This window comes from Sebastes umbrosus, chromosome 9 (assembly GCF_015220745.1).
Source record: "Sebastes umbrosus isolate fSebUmb1 chromosome 9, fSebUmb1.pri, whole genome shotgun sequence".
In the NCBI taxonomy this organism is placed as follows: Eukaryota; Metazoa; Chordata; class Actinopteri; order Perciformes; family Sebastidae; genus Sebastes; species Sebastes umbrosus.
Window position 1 is genome coordinate 9721542 of NC_051277.1, and position 15910 is coordinate 9737451.

Here is a 15910-nt window from a genome sequence, read left to right on the forward strand (position 1 = left end):
AAGTCAAATTAAGGCAAGCTTAAAAAAGAATAAGATAAAATAAAGTAAAATAAATATAATTAGGTAGATAAATAGAAGTAAAAGAATGATGGAAAAAGGATGGTGTTTAATAGGGTGATGGATAAAAAGATGATGTTTTAAAAGAGAATGATGGATAAAAAAGGATGTGATCTATTTGTACTGTCCCTTTAAAGAAGAACCCGCCCACTAGGCATGTGACACAACAAGGAAGTGTACAATGTAACGTTACATTAAACTAAAGTGTAGCGACTTCTCTTTTAAAACATGTAACAACCTGCTTTGTTTGGGCAGACAGCTGGGATATTAGTACATATATACTCACAGTGGCGTGAAACAAATAGCGTAAATAGGAACTAACGTAATAAGTCTTCTGTGTGGGTGTAATGTCCATGCAACTCAGCAACAACATGTATATATCGCTCCTGATTTCTACTTTAACTGTTGTGTTTCCACTCGGACATTCATCATCACTACCTCTGGTTATCAACACGTGGCCATTCAAGAATGCAACTGCTGCAGGTAGGACGCACTGTGACGTTGCTTAATGCATGTTTAGAGGCTATAAAGGGAAACGTTTCAGAAGTTTCATTCAGTCTAAGAGTTCAGTCATGTGACATTGTGGCCGAGATCAGCAGACAAACACACACACAACTATAATACCAGCAGACATGTTTCTATTTATTTGTGTAGGTTGCTTAACCTTCCTGTTGTCCTCAGGTCAAATTTGACCCATTTTCAAACTTCATCATATCATAAATGATATCATAAAAAAAACAATTACCTGATATTTTCAGGTGGAATTTCATTCATTCATTCATTCATTCATTCATTCATTCATTCATTCATTCATTCTCACTGTGCAATATAATTTTCCACTTGTGCAATTTTGTTAATAGTCTGTTTATTGTCAATACTGATATATACTGCTCCTATTTTTATACTTCCTTCTATTTAAATGTTTCATATTTTGTAACACTTTGTTTAACTCTTTTTTTTTTACTGTGTTAGCTGATGCTTCTTGTTTTTTGCACTATCTCCTTTGCTGCTGTACACTGCAAATTTCCCCACTGCGGGACTAATAAAGGAATATCTTATCTTATCTTAAATATTTGGGTTTCTTTCATCTAATTGTCCCAAATTAACATGGATGAAAGTAATTCATAATTTCTGGGGGATTTTCTTACTCAAACATGAGGTATAATTTCATGTAAATGCAGTTTATTGACCATAAAATTACAAAAAAAAGTGTAAAATTTGTGGTAATGAGTTGGAATGAAGTTAGCTAAAAAAGGTGTCATTATGTGCTGCCATTGGAAATGTTTTATATTATAATATTTATAATATTTTCACTAAACTTTGACATATATCCATCAACATTATGTTCCTCTGATACTAACTTTTTTTACTAAAAAATGAGGTTTTATTTCATGTAAATGAGGTTTATTGACCATAAATTACAAAAAAAGTGTAAAAGTTGTGGTACTGAGTCGGTATGAGGTTGGCTAGAAAGGTGTAACATAGAATTAGGTGATAATTTATAGTGTATGCTTCATAAACCGTCAAACCAGACCAAAAATTGCAAGGTTGACCGGATGACAATAGGAGGGTTAATTGTTTTTTTTTATCGTTTTGAACACTTCTGTATATCCCTATAGGCGTTTAATAAGTCACTGGACAGATCAGTTACATGGATAATGTAGTGCATGCAGTATAGGCTTACTATTCTACAATATACTGTACTTTATATTGTGTTGTACTGTACTATTCTGCAGATATAGCCTACTGCACTCCATACTGTACTGTACTGTGTATACTGTAGGCCTACTTTCACTTTCAATTTGATGATGTATGGTGGTTAACCACACTGTACAGATACATATATTAACCACAGTACAATATGCTGGCATGGAAAGGTTAACATCAAACCATTGTGACAGAGCATTAGTGACCTTTGTCATTAGCCTTTGATCCTGAGATATCTGGTTTCCTATTTGTATTAAACCAGAACAGGCCAGATCTGGGATTTACGGGAAAAACAGAAGGGGATTAATCATTACCTTAATTAAGGGAGGGTGTGTGTCATGTTGTTTTGATATACTGATGCACTCGGAAATACAAATCAGTTTTGTGTTGACTGCTGAAACGCAAAGGCTCAGATCTTTTTATGCAAATAAAGGGTCTTTTGCATGTTCACCAACCTTTCTCTCCTGAGTCTGATTTTTGACCGACAGATGAAAACAGTAGTTTTGGTCACCAGATGAATTGCTAAATACCTGGGGAAAAAAAAAACTTAAATGGTCTCAAAATATTCTGTATTTTTTATGAGGAGAGATTCTCACAGTGCTGGTTATTGAGCCTCACGGTCAAACTACAAATACATTGTTTAAGCCATTTCATATGGATGAAAACATACTGTACCAGGTGCAGTTATTTGACTTAGCAGAGAAAGCATTACGAGGTGAGGCATGACATTTGAAAGAGAAGCAGAGGTTGAATATCATCTGCCCTCCTGCTGACAGTCTGATATGACTTGTTATCATTCCAGGATATTCTCTGCTGTATGAAATGCATCTGCTTTAACTTATTAAATAACAACTACGTGTCTAACCATCTTGTCATTGGTTGTAACAGTATGAGATTTTTACGGTACGATAACCATCTCAGAAAATATCACGATATTACTATATTATTATTATTATTATTATTGTGCACAACAGCACAGCCAGACTGCTCCTGTATGTACGTTAAACTCACACTCACTCATGTCAGTTTTTTTTTCAATACAACAGTTAAGCAAATGATAAGCAAATGTACACGGTATGATAACCGTCAACTTTCATACCGCGGTATACGCTGATACCAGTATATTGCTATAACCCTACTTGTTAATTGCAGAGCAGTAGCTGTCGTTTTATAAATGAATTAAGTAGCACCGGGTCATAGCTGTGCACACCGTGTGTCATTTTGCCAACTATAAATGTGTTATTTGTTATAAACGATTAAATGTTTCAGTCATTTATCAGTTAAATACATCAGCCGTTCTCTGGTTCCAGTTTCTGCTTGTCTCTGTCATATGCGATGGTAAATGGAATCTCTTCGGGTTTGGGACTGTTGGTTGAAAAATAAATATTAAAGACATTTCCTTTAACTTTAGTAAATTGTGAAGGGCATTCTTATAGGTCAACTGATTTATCAATTAATAAAATAAAAAAAAATTATCCGCAGATTAATTGATAATTGAAATGTTTATTTTTGTCTAATTTTATTGTTTATTTATGACTGCAAGATCGAACCCTAAGAGCAATTTTCCCATCATGAAAGGAGACAGTTTGATCCCCTGGCAGGCTCCATAACCAGCATTTTCAGGATTTCCCCCTCTACACTATTTTAAAGTGCTTTTTCGCTGTATACGTGTGACTCCACAACAGCTTAACTGCAAGTATGTAAGACCATCAGAGTCGAAGATGGGGATAGGAAATGGGCAGAAACTGCTAGGCTTCATATAACTGCCTTCAGGATGATACATTGGACATGTTCAAATTGAAACGGAAAATATTTCAGCGTTGCTTGTGACTTATCTGTCAAGTGGACATCCACCAGGTGCACGGCTCGACACGGGAAAAAGAAACGGCGTTCAAAACATCTCAATCAAAACCTGCAGGTGATTAAATTTAACTCGAAAAATCTCCCCATTTGATAGATGGATACCCTTTAATTTATCAGATGTACGTCACCTATTTCCCCCTGAGGTGGGTATGAAAATGAAAAATGCTATCTGTTCTGTGGGAGGATATTTAAAAGTGTAGTCTGTGAGCTCCCTACTATTGATCCGCCCATGCAGATCTCTTTTCCTTAGGGGGCTTACAGAAGCAGCTGAGAATAGCAGGCTAATCTCCTCTTCCATTCTGCTGCATTTTCTAAGTGAAAGGGATTGTTATTAAAAAAAAAAAAGAATTATATCCCCAGACAAGAGCTCTTACCATAGATGGTCCACAGAATTTATAGATGGATAAATCATAAATGATAAGAGGAGGAATTTGTGGTATAGTATCCTGCTGAACACAGTGTGATGGTCTGAGAATTTAGTGGCAAGCTGCTGACAGTGCTACCAGTTGGTATTTTGATCCCCCATGGGCACTTGGGGGATCAGTGACCAAATGCTTGTCGGCTCATACTCCCTGTTTATTAGGAAACCATTGTACTGGTCATCTCATGCATCATCGTCATTATGCATATACATTTATTCCTATTTACATTCAGCTTATTCATTCACAATTACTGTCTACCACAAGTTCATATTACTTATTAACATGTTATATTTTATTCCTATATTTTAGCTTTCATTATTTTATGTCTTAGATTCTCATTTAGTATTTTCTTGTGTGATTTTTGTTTTATAATATACAGCTAGCCGGTCATAGAGAGATGGGGCATGCTATTGCATCGCCCTGAAGGGGGTTATTTCACAACAATGCCGCTTATTACACGGGTACTTACTTAAGAAATCAATAATTTGACGCAATAATGGTCCTCCAGAGTCCGACATCAGAACTGGGCCCATAGCAACGGTCTGTTATCCATAGCAACTGTCTGCTATAAAGAAACAAAAGACCGTAGAACGCTATAATTGACCAATCAGAATAGAGTATTCAACAAAGTTGCGTATTAAGCCTATTTAATTAACATTGTTGGATGGAGCTTGAGACTCAAGATTTGTATAACTTGTTAACTAATAAGACATCTACACCTTTAGCTCATCTGCTCAGATATTTAAACTGGACAAATAGATTCAATTAATTTCATTACATATTTAACAATCACAATCCCCAAGAAAGCATTGGTGAGTTGGGAGATTATTGTTGTTCAGTATTTATAGGATAAGGAAACACCACTTGTATATAACCTGTTACACACAACCAAAGCAAGCAAAATGTGTTTTGTGGTATCAGATTATTTGACATTAGTTGTCAAAATTGCGTTAAAACAAGATGTATATTTTGTCACAGTTTTCTCAGAACAGGACACAAACTTTCTTTGGTTTGGTGGAAGACAACAGCATGGCAAACGATTCACCATACTATAAAGTGTCTGGTGGACAGTGCTTACTTCCTATCCTGGGTATAATGTCTTGTAGTATATTGTATAATGGATGTTTTGCTGTGTTTATACTGTAGCATGGAGTGCCCTGCAGTCCGGTGGCTCAGTGTTGGATGCAGTGGAGCAGGGCTGTGCCCGCTGTGAAACGGAACAGTGTGATGGCAGTGTTGGCTATGGCGGGAGCCCAGATGAGACTGGAGAGACCACGCTGGATGCCATGATCATGAACGGGTAAACCGAGGATATAAAACTGCACTTTTAGGAAATGGCATGGTAAAGAATATTTGCAATGCAGCATAAAGAAGCAGTTGATTTAAGCAGAAGAGACTATTTGCATAGGCTATTGGAATTCAACAGCTGTTTTGTTTCTATCCAGCTGCCATTTGTGCATCCTAAAAGCAGCTCTGTTACAGTGCAAGCCCAGTTTTTATCTTTACAAATCTTATGTTTCGATGAAAGCTTTAATCTCCAGCAATGCCGTCGTTCTGAATTCCCTAAAACTTTGAAAAAATAAGCAAGATATAACTGTAAATGCACAGAAATGACCTATATTTAATTAAAAATCTCCACTCTAATAAGACATCTGCAGGACCTGCATATTGTGTCACTGTCACAATTTGTGCTGGTGCTGTCTATGCATCGTTAACATTTACAACAATAACTGGTTGACCTTTTCCAGCCAGCCTTTCTTTAATAAAGCACTAATTCAGATTCTCATTAGGATCTGAAAGCCTGCCAGTTATTAAGTCCTAAACTACAAACATTTACACACTGGGAAGTTATTGTGGGAGGCAAATGTCAGCTCACGACGACGACGACAGACAAAAGGCAAGCAGTCTGTTATTACTCTATGGAATGTTCCTTCCATTTTGCAGGAAAAATTACTTTTTTTGGTTCATGAATACATTGTGGGAAGAGGATAGTCTCCCACGCACTATCCAATATAGCTGCATAAGAAATACATTGGCTATCACCAGCAGACATATTGCATATTTTAACTGAGCACAAGAATCGAAAACACCTGTACAGTTTAATGCAATCCAATAGAACATCCCTGCAATAAATAGGAGCTAAATTTAAAGTATAATGTTAAATTTTTGATATTGTATCTGGGGGAATTTGAACTCTACGGCAAGAGGAGACTTTAGTTGTGGTACATTAATATTAGAAACGCCTCATTTCATCTCCACAACAAGGTTTAACAGATGTAGTATTTATCACAGAGCATTTCTAGTAACTTGCATCACACTGTAAAGGGGGTTTCTGTTTTTCTGTATACTTATCTAATTCACACATATCAGACATTGGGTACTGTGATGTTAGCCTGAGTAGCATGTAATGGGCTTGACTCACTGAGTTAATCAGCTAATCTCAATCACAATATGCAGGAGTCACAAATACTATATAGAAATACACGTTAACTTGAGGAGTTGTGTCAGAGACATACAGCTGTTGTTGCTGTTATACTAGTCACCAATACTGGTTTGCTGCCTCTTTAAAGGTCCCATATTGTAAAAAGTGAGATTTTCATGTATTTTATATTATAAAGAAGGTTTAAGTGCTATATAAATACTGTGAAAGTATCAAAACACTCCATACACGGAGAAAAACACACAGCCCGTATTCAGAAACTGTACGTTTGAAAAAAGCCGCCAGAATTTCTGTAATTTTGTGATGTCACAAATGTACAATATTTAGAACATTTCACAGTTTTAAATGTAAACATTCTAAGTATGCCCCAGTTTATTTACATTTGCAGTGTATGTGGATGACATCAGCTGACAGGAAGTAAACATGGACCCAAACTGTTGCCTAGCAATGCATTTCCGTTGCAATTCCGTCGAAATGCACGAAAACAGAGCGTTTCAAACAGAGGGTAAATACAGCCATATTCAGGCATACAGTATGAGGAAAATACATATATTTTTTTAACATTACAGCATGTAAACTTGTTTGAGTAGAAACACAATATACAAGTATGAAACTGAAAATGGGCACGATATGGGACCTTTAAAGGTTCCCTGTGGAGTTTTCTTGTAAACAAACAAAAGGGCAGTTTACATTCAGTGTTACCAAAACGTGTGTCCTTGAGGTCTAACAAATGTGATGAATGCATGTCCTTCCTCATAAAACATTTGCAAAACTGATTTTTCTTAAAGTCAAGATGAAATGAAAAATGACTTTTTAACTCTTTTAGATCACATCCTCGTCATATTGTGCACCTATTTAGCAATATATGCCAAAAATAAATAAATAAATACAAAAAATCAATTTCTTCATAATTTTATATCAAAATCCAATTATCTTTTCCTCTTGTAAAAGAAAATATGATGTCATAAGCTGTCACCGACCTATTTCAACCAATAATATCATGACATCCATCCATCAATGAATCTGCAATGACGAGGGACGTGTGTGTGAAAGCTCCGTATCTACATTCTAAGCCCGCCCACTTTTTTAGCGGTCCAATCAAATGCGAAGGATTTTATTTAAATCCTTCTTGTAACTGTACAGCGCTCAAACTCACAGTACAGAAGCTAAAGACGCTCTAACTTCTGTTTGCACGTTGCACGAAACCAACAGAATAGGGACCAACTCTCAGAGAAGCGGCTCCATAACGCTACCAGGTGTAACAACTCCACAGGTTACCTTTAAACATATACTACTTGTGTTCACTAAACCAGTAGACATGATAGTTTTCTGTGTTTTCTCTGTGAGCAGGGATACAATGGAGGTGGGTGCAGTTGCAGACCTGAGAAGAATCAAGAATGCCATTGGAGTAGCGAGAGCTGTGATGGAGCACACTGACCACACACTGCTAGTGGGAGAGTCAGGTATGTCTGGATTTATGTCCACATAAGCAAAAAAAAAAGCATGTTTAATGTTGGAAGGGATGATATATGTTTTGAAGTGGGGTTGTATGAGGTACATATCCATAGTCAGTGTATTACTTACAGTAGATGGCGGTCGGTGACGCCCCCAGTTTGGAGCATGGAAGCAAAGCAATTAAATGTACTGCTGTGGACGGAGGCAGCAGTAAAATTAATTTTAGCCACCTTGCTGCCGGCCCCATCCACAGCAGTACATGCTTTGGTTCCATACGTTAACTCCTGTCTGCTTCCCCACTTCAAAACACCTGAACTACCCCTTTTAAATCCAGTCACATATTTAAACAACATAGGCCTACTGTGTGTAAATTAAATGTACTGACCAACAAACACACATGTTTAAAGGAGACACCTTGGTATTTGAAACTGCATTAGTTTTTTGCATCACTTGAATAAGCTATGATCCCTGGTTCATTAACATTAGCAGTTAGCGATGAATGTGTGGCCTTCGTTTTTTTTTCATGAGAGCAGTAAATTAATAGAGGAGCAGGAGGAGCACAACTCTGCAAGTATTTTAAAGGAAGTTGAAGGCCATTATTGAAACGTTTTATTCCACTGTGATAAGTGACTTGTAAACTAAATAATACAGCAAATATTTCCAGAAAACAGTGAGATTCAACTCATTAAATCAAATAGTCTTCTTAATTGAAACATCATTGTTATGGGAACGGTAAGGTCACTGCTGTTTCAAAACTGTAGCGATGTAAGACTTGTCCTCCCTCCCATGCCAAAGCTACAAGCCTAAAATGAGATTAGATTGCCTCCAGCCCCTCCTTTGTTTGTGACCCTTTGTTTCCTTATAACCCAAGGTCAGCGTGGACCTGAATGTGTAACTTGACCTGAAAGTATTGCTTCTCTCTTTATAGCTTCTGTGTTTGCTCAAAACATGGGCTTCGTCGCAGAAGACCTGACTACCAACAATTCTGTGAATATTTTCTCACAGTGGCTGAAGGGCAACTGCCAACCTAATTATCGAAAGGTGCGTGTGTGTATTAGAGAGTGTGTTTTTCCTCACTTGTATGGGCTACAGGCGCGCTGCTTCTAAAAGATTGATAATAAGCAGAAAAACTGACAGGCATACTAAAGAAGTTCATAAAAAAGTCAGCTTTTGTGGTAGAGGTGATGCCCTACAGCGACGGGTTGTTTCTATTCTTTTAAAACGAACCTGTTCACTTCCTCAATAACGCCTCAAAATCTTCAGAATAAGATTTATTTATTTTTTTTCCTTTTAAGAGAGCAGATATTGTTCCAGAGAGAGTGCGGTGCCCTATTGATCAAATTTACACTTGGGGCTGTCCAGTTCAAGGACCTCCACTAATGGCCACTGAGCTGCTTCACTACAGAACTTAGGAGTTCAGTACCTTGTTGAAGGTCAACTCGACAGTGGATGAGAAAGAGACAAAGCTTAAAAGTTCCACCACTCAACTACTGCCCAATGGTTCATGGCAATAAATCACTTTATTTAGACACAAAAAGAGGAGAGAGTATTGTTGAGTATTGGTTTATATATGCATTCAATACTTCCACAACTTAATTTTTTTGTGTAAAATTTCAGATTGCTGCGGAGGTCACAGGAGAGTAACTGTATCTACATGTTGTATAACTAAAGACTGAGAATATGTTCCAAGAGTTTTACCTTCACCATCATGAAATGGAATATTACAGACTTTGCTTTATGAATAATGCACAGGCACTTTCATAAAGCAGACTAGTTGATCCCAACTTTGGTTTATTAATGGCACGATGGGAGCCCTGTAAAAAAGGTAATGCTGATACAGATACAACATTCTATATGAAAAGACCTTTGTTTTAACATTTAAGTTTACCTTTTCCTGGCCCGTGTTTTCTTCACCTGAACTCAAAATTTGACATTTTCTAGCAGACTTCCACTTACATGTAACATCAAAGGAGCAGAATGAACTTTTCACACCTCCCTGCAGGTCAAGCTGGTACATCAGTCACTCACAAGAGCAGAGAAGACACCTTGAGGTAGAGAGACAGGGAAACCTTTTCTCAAAGTACACTACCCTCAGGTATACCAGGTTGTCGGTCTCAATAAAACATGGGATTTGAGTGCTGAAGGACACGTTTTGGCTGCAGCAGGAATTTAAACTCGGATGTCTTGTTCATTTAAAGCCAGGGGTGGTAATCTTAAGAAACTAGCACAAGTGCACTGGATTTGATTCTACCAAAAATAGCCCGGTGTTGCCAACTCTTTTCCATTGAAAGTAGCTAGCAGCACTAGCTCCTAAAGTCGCTAAATCTAGTGAGAACGTCGGCAACACTGACAGTCCGTTGTGTCAGGACTCCCAAAGCCACTCCCCCAAAATTATCATAATGAACGTAAACGACGAACATGACTATTGTTACTTAGCTGTCAAGCCACCAGGCTATGGAAGACTCTGGTGATGCACAATGAGTGCGCGCAGGTAGGGCAGACCAACCTGGTACCACTTCCATCTCGTCAAATACCGCCGATTGGCCAGCGCCGATTGGCCAGCGCCCCTCGGCATCGGAAACCGACACACAGAGGCACCCTTTGACGACAGTATATGACGAACCAGGCTTTCAACAAACTCTAATGTAAATCAACCTGCGGCATTAATCGACGGTTGGAGCAGGTGACGTAGTATTGATAGCATGAGAGTCCACTCAGGAAGACTTTCAACAAGGAGACAGGTTTTCAAGTAACGTTGACTTCTTTTGTCACGTCAGTCGTTAGTGACGTGACTTGTTATCGTCACTATTGTGAGTCATGTGAGTCGCTAGTCACATGACTCGTTAGTCAGTAATGTCAACCACGACCGTTTCCTAAGTGGTTGTGTTGCCTAAACCTAACTTCTAACTGTGAAAACGGAAGTTTATTTTGAAAGGACACTACGCCTGTAACAAGCGTATACTGACACGGCATCCCTGGTTCGTCCAAAAAGTAACCCAGTGCGTCACTCTCCGATGCCGAGGGGCACTGACCAAGCGGTGGTTTTCGACGAGTTGGGAGTGAGAATGTGTTGGACATACAGGCAGGTAGGCCGGGCTTTTTACAGTCCTGAAGCCACAAACACCAGATTTAGTTTTTTGTCAAACCATTTGATTTATTGATTGCTGTCGAGATGTACTTAGAATTTCAACAAATATAACAAAAATGTTTCTGAAGAAGATTACCAACTCCAGCTTTAATGGCTCAGTCACTGGAAATAAAATACTAGAGAGTCCAAACCGAACAAGACTCCCTACTGTTTATTATTAGGTGCCAAACCACTTGGTGACAACAGTGCTGATGGTTTTTTATTTCATTACACGACAGCAAATCAAATGGCTGCAATTTACCACACGCCTTGTGTGCTATTACAATGACTAAGTCCAAGGATTTTTGCAGTTATGCAAACAGTGATGATGTTTTCTTTCCTGTCAAAAGAATGTGTTTCCAGATCCTTCCAAGTCCTGCGGACCCTACAAGCCCGCGGCGACAGTGAGACAGAACATTAGGGGACAGCATGCTAATGCGGGCTCCCATGACACCATAGGTAGGTTTTATCTTTTAGCACAGAATGTGAAGTGAAGCCAGCTTTCCTCAGGCATTTTATACAGTTTAGTATTTAAGCACTTCATTGAAACTAGACATGGATGAGAGAGTTTAGCAGCATAATGTGACAAAAAGGAACGTAAACAGGCCTACTGAAGTAGAGGATAGTAGGGAACAATTCAGTTTTAAGGTCTTTAATTGTAATATCTGTCCAAAAAAATTCCAGTTTTAAAGGGGATATATCATGCTTATTTCAAGGTTCATACTTTTTGGGGATTTATTTGGGGTTTCTACTGGAACATCTCTACATGCTTTAATGTTCATAAAACACATTATTTTTCTCATACTGTCTGTCTGAATATACCTGTAATCACCCTCTGTCTGAAACGCTCCGTTTTAGCGCCTGTCTCTTTAAGACCCCTCCCGAAAAATGTATGCGCACAAGCACTGAAAAAGTTTTTTTTGATTTGTCCCCTTTAAAAAAAGTGATGATTAATTATTGCTTCACAAATTGTATTTTTACCTGCCCCATTTTTAATGTGGTCTGAGCTAGACCAATGTTCTGATCAGGGCACCTGGAAGGAGTCGCTAGGAATGTATTATTATGCTCTCAAAACCCTTCAGGTTTAAGTTTTAAGCGCTACCTCACACAAGGGCTTTAAATGACTTTAGCTGCTAGGATACCCCGGTGATGGCTGACATTTCAATACCACGTCTTTTGTTTTTGCACCAGGGATGATTGTTCTAGATCGAGACGGTCATATGGCTGCTGGTACATCGACCAATGGACTAACTCACAAAGTTCCAGGGTATGTAGATTGGTGTCATAATCTATATTATGTTTCAGCATGCTTTTTTTTTCCCAATTGTACTACCTTTTGAAGTCAGTTCTAATCAGTAAATATATGGGAGCTTTGGATAGAGCTACTTAATAGAACGATAAGTTATGGTTGAAAGGTTTCATAATGAATTGCAATACTAAAGATTATGCTGCAAATGTGAGTGTTACAGTGCAGTTATTTGGTGGCCATGTGTAACATTTTCAAAAGAGACAGAAGCATAGACTATTTTATGGATTATAATTTAAAAAAATGAAGTTAAACAGTTTATTTTTTTGTCTGTACATGTTCGCATCGGTTTTTGTTTAAAGCCTGTTCATATTCCCGTCCTGCAGTCGTGTTGGGGACTCTCCCATCGTTGGAGCGGGGGCATATGTGGATAGCTCAGCTGGTGGTGCTGCCGCTACCGGAGATGGAGACCTCATGATGCGTTTTCTGCCAAGGTACCCCATTGTTCGCTCTGGTTTCCTCCCCAGTTCAAAATATATGTGAAAATAGCGTCCTATCATAACTAGTCATCCATCAGAATTTCTCTAACAGTGTTGCATTTAAAATCCCATGAGACAATTTGACTGGATCACAACTCCTCCATGCACCCTAACCAGGGTTTTATTGGAACTTTTTTGAATAATAGGACATGGCTTTTTCCTTGACAGGAGAATTGTGTTTCAGAGAATATTGACATCTGTGACACTTGTAGTTTTTAAGCAACCAATTTCTGGTGTGAACCTCCTGCTGCAAGTGCAACAATAGTATTATAAAGAGTGGAGGCATGACTACATTGCCCCAAAACTGTCATATGTACATTGCACGAAAAGAGGCGATATATTTTTTAGGAGACTAAAGCTGCTGTTTGTTTCCAGGCTGTGAGAATATGGCAGTCTCAGAAGGGTTATTTTTGTAAGATTTATTTATCCAGGATAGTTTGGGGAGTACACATAGGCTACTGTTTTTTTTTTTTTTTTTCTCCAAGTTGCACTCAGTTTTGCATTCATAGTCACACACAACCACACCTGAGGGCTGCCTATTTCAATCATAGTTTTCTGAGTCACTTCCTGGAACGATTGGGGGTTGCGTTTTTTTCAAGAAGACCTTGCTACTAGTGTGGACTAAAGTGTGTTTATCATTCATTCTCCATGCCACACACATTTTTTTGTAAGCATGGTTACAAGACTTCCTGGGGACTCAACTGTCAAAATGTAGCAGTAACACATCACCAGCAATAGACCGTTTTAAAAATACATCTGTCATGCTGGTCCAAAAATCCTGAATCTTCTCTTTAACGAGTTTTAGGAGATACATTTAAAATGTAAAGCACCTCAAAAAATGTTAGTCAAACTAATTAGCTTGCTATCTTGTGTGGAAAATAACACCTAACATGGTGCATCTCTTGTCAGAAGCAGTCACTGAGGAATAAGGTTGCTACACATTTTCCACTTTAAAATCCCAAACTTTTACAGAAGTTAATTTTAGGAAATTGCAACGTATCACTCATTGTTTTTTTTATACAATTGACCCCAGGTTAATGGAGTTAATGGTACCCATAGTGTCTGTGTGGAGCAAGTAATTTGCATCATGCTGATGGTAAATTACTACAATTTCTCCCCATTTGCTGATTTTACACACTTGGGAACACCTAAAAAGTAGTGTGACGACTCTCTTGCACGCCACGGAGTGAGGCTGGAAGCATTACTTTTTTAATCATATTTAATCTGTGTTTCTTGACATCAGATTTGTTTGCATCAGATTTATCCCCGCCATAATCGCAAGCACATCCCCATCATCATCCTGGTTGGTGGCCCTGACAGCACTTGTTAGCTCGTCTCATGAGTACTGCGTGTAATCCTGCCAACAGTTACTTGGCCGTGGAGCTGATGAGGGCTGGGGCAGATCCCTCGGCAGCCTGCAAGACGGCCATCTCCAGAATCAAGAGGCATTACTCAGAGTTCTTTGGAGCCATCATCTGTGCTAACACAACAGGCCATTATGGTGAGTGTTAAGGTTCACAAATACAGACTGTTCAGATACTGCCAAATGTACTAGGACACACACACAGATGTGGACAAGCAGATGCATAGACACATTGATAAGGGCAGTCTTTTTTTTTTTTTTTTTTTTAAATTGCATCTGCTTTCAATTTGTATAAATAATTCAGAAAGCGTGTACAAATTTCATAACAAAGAATTTATTCAAAACATGTACAAGACAGTCAGTTGTAAATTAGTTTTGAATAGATAAAATGTCTGTATGAAAAATAAAACGGGTTGCTGTAATCTCAACAGCTTCCTGCTTCTTTTTAAATGATCATCATTAAAATATTACTGATTACCGAGTTTACACACGCTGTTAGAATGTCGGCATTTTTGAAGCTTTAAAATGGGCTTAATCTAAAATGTTTAATGTTGAAAAGTTATCTCAACTTCCATTACCCAATTATTGAACTAATTATATATACACACACAATTAATTGATTTGTCTTGCATCGCCTTGCTACAGTAATATAAGCGGACATATCATGAAAAACATTGTTTGTGTTTGATATTAGAGTATCTGGAGTGCCTACCAACCCACAACATGTGAAATAAGACAATCCAGTCAGTTTTTTTGTGGGCTGTCTAGATCAGAAAACGTGATTCAACAAGCCGTTCACATTTGGTTCCCCTTCGTATGTCACATGCAGGCTCATTAGAATACATCACTCACAGCTTGAGAACTACCTTTGCAAAGGTGCACCACATTTTTCTCACAAGCCAATCAGAGCAGACTGGGCTTTTTCAGGATGGGGGCTTAAAAAGACAGGAACTAAAACAGAGCATTTCAGACAGAGGGTGAATAAAGGTATATTCAGACAGCCAGTATGAGAAAAATAATATGTTTTTGGAACATAAAAGCATGAAAACATGTTGTAGTAGAAACCCCAAATAAACCCCAAAAAGTATGAACCTGAAAATAAGCATATGTCCACATTAACATTGAAATTAGAACATTTAACATTGACTCTGATGACTGGCACATTGACAGTGAGCATGAGAGCCTGTTTGGCTGTAAAAGGAAAAATCAAACATGATGCAATTTTGTGATATTTGAATTTATTTTCACAGCTGTGTTCATAGGTCTGTGTAATACAGGGGATGCATATTTATATGATATATCTATACACAGATCACATTTTAATACCAGTATTAAATTGAGCCTTTATGAGTACATTTTTTGCTTCACCTGTAGCGTCTAATTTCTCTCTCTTTAATCTCCTAAGGTGCGGCCTGTAACAAAGCCCCTGGCCTCTCCCAGTTCCACTACATGGTGTCAAACTCAAAGTCAGACTCGCCCGTCCTGAAATCTGTGGACTGCTTTTAAATGGTGTATGATTGTATGGGTCTCTTTTATATAGTTAAATTAATTAACGCTCTCTGTACTGTATTTTTATGCTGATGATTTTGATTTTAATTCATAATTAAAATGTAATTAAAAAAAAATGTCACAGGACATTAGAATTGTTTCTGCTTTTACTTGTTTATATTCTTCATTCATTCATCTCTTCC

At 38.0% G+C, this 15910-nt stretch overlaps 1 protein-coding gene across 2 annotated transcripts; it reads left to right on the forward strand.

Moving 5' to 3' along the window:
• The first annotated feature begins 209 nt into the window (after window positions 1-209).
• aga (aspartylglucosaminidase) lies at window positions 210-15867 on the forward strand. 2 transcript variants are annotated; one of them, XM_037780869.1, is made up of 9 exons: window positions 216-540; window positions 5196-5349; window positions 7840-7952; window positions 8873-8985; window positions 11422-11530; window positions 12263-12338; window positions 12704-12811; window positions 14224-14357; window positions 15625-15867. In XM_037780869.1, the coding sequence occupies exons 1-9, from the start codon at window positions 405-407 to the stop codon at window positions 15723-15725; spliced, it is 1044 nt and encodes a 347-aa protein (XP_037636797.1). In that variant the 5' UTR covers window positions 216-404; the 3' UTR covers window positions 15726-15867. The 2 variants fall into 2 exon arrangements, with proteins under 2 accessions (XP_037636798.1, XP_037636797.1); XM_037780870.1 differs by lacking the exon at window positions 15625-15867 and having other exon boundaries at window positions 210-540; window positions 14100-14235.
• Window positions 15868-15910: the final 43 nt, after the last annotated feature.

Bases quoted from the DNA above. Each gene is read 5' to 3' on its own strand.
- aga (XM_037780869.1), top strand. From the start codon at position 405: ATGTCCATGCAACTCAGCAACAACATGTATATATCGCTCCTGATTTCT. The intron at 7,953-8,872 runs GTATGTCTGGAT...CTCTCTTTATAG, and splicing joins ACTGCTAGTGGGAGAGTCAG to CTTCTGTGTTTGCTCAAAAC. The intron at 8,986-11,421 runs GTGCGTGTGTGT...TCCTGTCAAAAG, and splicing joins GCCAACCTAATTATCGAAAG to AATGTGTTTCCAGATCCTTC.